The 6,000-nt window shown below is 35.2% G+C and overlaps 1 protein-coding gene across 22 annotated transcripts in view; it reads right to left on the bottom strand.

Moving 5' to 3' along the window:
* dop (microtubule-associated serine/threonine (MAST) protein kinase dop) overlaps window positions 1-6,000 on the bottom strand; it is a 67,589-nt gene that overhangs the window by 16,583 nt on the left and 45,006 nt on the right. For 13 of the 22 annotated variants that reach the window (XR_015810509.1, XR_015810507.1, XR_015810505.1 and 10 more), the window contains exons 2-15: window positions 5,059-5,138; window positions 4,914-4,985; window positions 4,699-4,844; window positions 4,554-4,632; window positions 4,330-4,484; window positions 3,174-3,299; window positions 1,630-1,906; window positions 1,512-1,559; window positions 1,277-1,447; window positions 1,070-1,203; window positions 535-966; window positions 394-464; window positions 215-324; window positions 26-143 (exon numbers count right to left, since the gene is read on the bottom strand). Coding sequence is in view for 14 of the 22 variants with exons in the window: in XM_088190672.1 (XP_088046798.1) it covers window positions 26-143; window positions 215-324; window positions 394-464; window positions 535-966; window positions 1,070-1,203; window positions 1,277-1,447; window positions 1,512-1,559; window positions 1,630-1,906; window positions 3,174-3,299; window positions 4,330-4,484; window positions 4,554-4,632; window positions 4,699-4,844; window positions 4,914-4,985; window positions 5,059-5,138 (2,019 nt within the window). In the remaining 8 variants the exon portion in view is untranslated. The remainder of the gene's footprint in view (window positions 1-25; window positions 144-214; window positions 325-393; window positions 465-534; window positions 967-1,069; window positions 1,204-1,276; window positions 1,448-1,511; window positions 1,560-1,629; window positions 1,907-3,173; window positions 3,300-4,329; window positions 4,485-4,553; window positions 4,633-4,698; window positions 4,845-4,913; window positions 4,986-5,058; window positions 5,139-6,000) is intronic. The other 9 variants (XR_015810511.1, XR_015810510.1, XR_015810506.1 and 6 more) reach the window with 1 other exon arrangement.

Below are 6,000 nucleotides of genomic sequence, written 5' to 3'. Positions count from 1 at the left end.
CGACTATTTGATGATTAAATCTTACCATTAACTGTATGAGCAAATAACTCTTCAGGTGTAGCTCCAAAAAATGGGACACAACCAATCAGAAACTCGTACAAAATAACACCCATAGACCACCAATCTACCGGTTTACCGTATCCCTAAAATATATATTATACATTAAATCAGCACTTAGATCACTCAAAAATAATCGATGAATTAGTTCGCATACCTGTCTAAGAATCACTTCTGGGGCTATGTACTCGGGAGTACCACAAACTTGCTTATCGGAGAACTGTTGAGTTTCTCTATCCACATACTCTTCATATAAATTAGTAGCCACTGTAATATAAATTGTATTAAAAATATATACTTTGCAATATAAACTGATATTATTAATAAAATACTAACATGACATTAAGCCCATTTTACTCAACCCGAAATCTGTAAGTTTAATGTGTCCCAAAGCAGTGATGAGAAGACTATAAAAATTATATAATAATCAGTATCGTATGAAATACACTTATGTATATATCAGATTTAGTGATTTACTTGTCTGGTTTTAGATCTCTATGGACGATTCCGTACGAATGCAAATATTCCACGGCTAAGATAGCTTCGGCGAAATAAAACCTAGCCATATCCGGAGGCAGAGGTCCTCCGATTGCTCTCAATAATGAAGCGCAATCTCCGCCTTCTACCAACTCAAGAACGAGACATAGATGTCTCCGGGTTTCAAACGAGCAGTACATTGAGACCACAAAAGGATTATCAGCAAAGCTCAATATGTCCCTTTCTGCAAACACTTGCTCGACTTGATTCCTCAGCATCAGATTGTTCTTATTGATCTTCTTCATAGCAAACCGCTGTCTGGTTTGAGTATGTTTAACTAGATAAACTGCTCCATAAGCTCCGTTAGATATCAACTTGATGACTTGATAGTCGTTTTCAGTCGGAGACGTCCCACCGGCTCTCGATTTATTTCTAAAAAAATACACAACATGATTATCATATTTCAAAGAATAACACATACATATGTATGGTGTTGCTAATAAAGAACCAAAGTATTACAATAAGATTTTCTTACTTTGGAGACGCATGTGCCAAAAGCGGAGCGGATGGCGGCGGAAACGGTGGAGGCGGCGGCGGTTCCTCTTGAAGAGGATCGCGACTCAAGCCCAGCTTATGAATTATGTATTGCGGAAGGTCTGCCGTGACGCCCTTATAAAATAAAACAAAGCATTTTATCAAAGCTTTATTACATATCTACACCTAATTAAAAATTTAAACATACCTGCGTTTCTCTGGCTCGACCTTCAGCCGCTTCCAAGAGCCGATAAAACTGCTGCGGATCGAACTCTAAGCATTCCAAAAGTCTTGCCGGTCTACTAACAGCTAGTAAGAGACTCGTGACAAGAGCCGAGACTCGACCGATTGCAGCAGAATCGTCTGATTTATCTCGTGTCTAAAATACAATAAAAATGTAAAGTACACGTAGATGTAGAATACCATTTTTCTAGAATGCTCACTGTCATGCAGTGAGTCGCCAACCTCCCGATTAGGAGACGACAGGCGCTCTAAGAATCACAAAATTTATACAATGAAAATTTTGCTATTAAATATATGCATTGACAATTGTTTATATACCTCTTGAAGTAACCGCTCCAAGTTTTCAGTCATATCGTAGAAATATCGACTGGTTATCTGCTTGGTTTCAGATTTGTGTAGGCAATCCCTGGCCATCTCCAAGACTTGATGATGGACAAAACGGACTATAGGAGGCGCACTACGAGGAGGCGGCTCAGCCAGGAGCTGCCTCAACTTTGATTCCATGTGCTTCTGAGCTTTCGGAAAGCGGTTTGCAAAGAGAGCGGACATGGCGGCGACCTGGTCGTCTCCTGATACCGGAGATCGTGCCGGTGAACTGTAATAATAATAAAATGTATTATAAATTTTATTAGGTTTAAGAATGACAAAAAATAAATGGTCCTCTAAAAAAAATAAAAGAACAAAAATTTGGCTTAACAAAACAACTGAAATTGGCATTTCGGAACACCCAAGAATTTCACAATCACCATGCAGACTTTCGAAAGCCATCAATTACCGCAACATAAAAACTATAAACCATTTTTCAAAAGCTTCGAGAAACATTTCTAGAAAAAATACTCATGGCCTTGCATTAAATAAATATTGATGCGGATATTTTTTATAATTATCAGATGGTCGCCCCAAAAAGGTCGTGTTGCAGATAATGTTTTCACTAAGATGCACTGGAGATGGAGCTAAACAATAACGCGATTGGTTCTAAATTATCTTTCTCTCCTATTCATCCAAGCTTCATTGAATGATCTGTAAAAAGAATCACGGCACTAATTACTCTCGCACAGGGCTGGCCTGAGGGGTGGGCAGTACGGGCAGTCGCCCAGGGTGCTAACTCCAAAGGGGGGTGACATTTATTCATCTTTGGTTACTTTTAAGCAAAAATAAACAAGTAAAGTACCGTTACTTTGTTTCTGATACCTGATTCTGTTCCAAATTCATTTGTAGAGTCTGCGCGCCGCAGACAAAACACCCGCAAAAATTGTATTTTATCTTTATTAAAAAATATAAATTTAAATTTATCTAAATAAATTTACATAAATATGTAAAGAAAATTTATATTTTTTGTTCGAAACTTCAATAACATTTTCTGTCTAACAATTTCATTGCGAGATTCCTAAAATTGTATCAAAATTTAATAACAAGAGAGATTTGTATTGTGTTTTTATTAATTCAGTTTTTTATAATTTGTTTGTGTCACATGTGTCAATGAAAACAAGGGGGGGGGGAGAAAGTTTAGTTCTTGACCGAGGCGATGAATATTTCGGGCTAGCCCAGCTATCGCACTCACAAACTCACTCTCGGTGAACACATCCAACTCGGCTCAGCTGACAACAATGAATCAGAGACCAGAGAGATTCAAATGCATTTTTATTATTCATTTATCAATATAAATTATATATTTATGTGCAATAAACTGTGTATCAAACAGCTAACTTACTAAAATGTCACACTCGGTCACTAATACTAAACCACAGGTTTCCCAAATAATCCTACATAATATGCATTGTATTGTTATAACTAATTTCTTTAGATATTTTCCTTTTTAAATTGCCTTATTCTGTCCTACGAAAAATTCTTAAGACACAAACCTTAAGCTTCTGCTTCTGGGACGTCTGAAAGGACTCTGTGGCGAGTCGGTGCCAGCACCCCCGCTTCCAGAACCTCCCGAATCCGATAACGACTGCCATTGGTTTATCCCTGATCCTTGAGAACCGCTAAAATAACACATATTCATTAGTAAAAACAGGCGATCAACACATATGTATCTTATTAAAGATTGACAACAATCTCTAACCCTTTGAGTAGTGAGTTAATTTTACATATTTTTTCATAATTATTTCTTTTGCTATTTAATAATTATTATTTTATTATAGAAAAAAAACACTGATTCTCAGCTTTGATTTATTTTACTACTTTTTTGTATTAGTATTTTTTAATAATTTATTTTAACACTTTTCGTTTTATAAATACAGAGACTTAAAATTATTTAAAATAATTTATGCCCCTTTATTTTGTTTCGAATTGCGAGACAGTAAGGCGCTTTCAACATAAAAATGCTTTTACGCCTTCGAAAAAAAATTGTGAATAGAATGTTTATCGGCGGTGACTACTATGACCGAAATTCGTAGAATATGTTCGTTGAACGAAACAAAATGTTGAAAAGGCACATCTTTATTATCGTTTAACGCTTATCTTAAAAACATGTGTGCATTGCAAATTTTTGTATTTGTTGTCTCAAGAAGCAAAGATTTTATTTCGATCAATTCAATAATTTGATCATGGTTAATTTATATATAGTTAATTAATTTATATGAAAATCCACACAAGAGAAATTTTCTGAATTAATTCAATTGCAGCTCATTTTAAAAAAACTGAAGACCTGATTAAAAAGTACATAATAATAAATTAAGCTTATTTCTTTTGACGCTCTCACTGATCAGTAATTCGCACAGCATTGTGTTATGCATATTTTATATAAATAAAAAAATTAACGATTGTGATAATAATTAACGATTAATTAAAATAATTATAATCAAGCAATAATTATTTTTTAATTAAATAATATTTTACAGGCAATTAATTGATTTTTTGCACTAATTGGTTAAATAAATTAATATCAGTAAAAACCGCGTAAAAAAATACAAATATATTCGATTTTTCATTCAATATTCGAATAGTTTAAAACTATGAACCCTAATATGAATGCTTTTCTCATGAGTAGTTTCATGTCGCAATCTCACTAACCAGATATTTCCAGCTTGAGCTGAACAATGAGCGCATTTTGCAGGCGCTGGAGGAGCCGGACTGCAACGTCTCGCTCCGGTTCTTCCCTCCTCGACTCCTAAGACAGTTCCAGCTCCGCCCAATTGATGAAGTCGCTCTTGAGAAGAACATTGAGACTGAAATACAACAATTCAATTATTTAACAAACTACTTCTCAATATCAATAATTTGAAATATATATTTACTGATAAGCTAGAGCTTCCAGGAGTAGTGCCATATCCAGATGACGGTAAGGAAGCGACGGACCATCGACGACCATCTCCTCTGCAATTGGATACGTGATTATTAATAATAAAATTCGGATATATTTAGTATAAAAAAATAACTTACAATAAATCTTTCGCTCTCCGAGTCGTAGCCGTGGCCACAGGTGGATGATGGAGCGGATGAAGGGGATGCAACGGTCCCGATGAAGCTATGGGGACTCGTGGGGATTCTAATGGACTGCTACATCTCAACGGAGATGTACCACCGACCTGTAGATTATAAAAAAAATGGGTTTGAATCAGTTCGGAACTGTATTGACATAAACGCATTTCACTCACAACTAAAGAAAGTCTATGATGTGCGGCATGCGAATGTATACGAGATGGTCTTCTCGTCACACATGTCTCCTTCTATAATCATAATAATTGCACGTTATTAATACGTATGTATTTGTATCGTGTAATAAAACAGAACTACACCAACCATGTGATTCGATAAAGAAGGAGCTGACTTTCCAAGGGCAGAGTTGCGCATGCGAACCAAGTTAGATTGTTTAGATCCATCTGTAACAAAAAATTAACCATTGTTAAATTAAAACGTAATAAATCATGATTGGAAAAATAAAACTTGAGAAATTCTATATGTGAAAGTAATCTTATACCGGCGTCAGTCACACAGATAGTTACGAAACCTGTATGAGACTTTTTTTAGACGAAACAGTCATGCTATGTTATGTTTTTGTGCAATTGTCGTGTCACGTAAGCCGCGGATTGCAAATTACAATATACCACGCAAAAACTGACAGATTATCTAATTCCGAGTTGATCACTCAATACAGCCTTGACTTTGCATCTCTAAAGTCTTAAGTGTTGCCCTTGATTATTTCGGCCAAACGTAGGAAACCGTAGTAAATAAGGCTTTGGCAGCGTTCCACAATTCCGAGCAAACGTGCAGATTTAACGCAAAATGTCACGATTCAATATGTACGTTTGTACAAAATGCACGCGTTTTTTTCGCGAAAGAACGTGAGTCACATGGATCATGTACAATATTTGGCACATGTCCAATCTGGTGGACTTGATGTGAAAAAAAAATATAAAATGTTACTCATAAAATGATGCATTGTATGTAAAATCTGTGTATGCATAAACATATTTCAGATTGTAATCCAATACACATACAAATTTTGTATAAATTTCAAACCTTTAATTATATGATTATTAGCATTATCCACAATCTGAAGATCATTAAGAGATTATTGATATGTTTAAAACAACTGGATCAGATATTTTATTTAACCAACATACAAGGAATAGATTAGATTTGTTATAATTTTGACATTATCAATTATTGACGTTCGATAATTTGTCAATAGATAAGTATGTCACAAACTTTGTATTAGCGATTTTTCCCAACTACTAGACC

The sequence above is a fragment of the Plectrocnemia conspersa genome, unplaced genomic scaffold (genome assembly GCF_051122295.1).
Source record: "Plectrocnemia conspersa isolate PC_06_02 unplaced genomic scaffold, ASM5112229v1 ptg000008l, whole genome shotgun sequence".
Taxonomy (NCBI): Eukaryota; Metazoa; Arthropoda; class Insecta; order Trichoptera; family Polycentropodidae; genus Plectrocnemia; species Plectrocnemia conspersa.
Note: the sequence above shows the minus strand (reverse complement) of the source record. Positions and strands in the feature narration are given on the sequence as shown.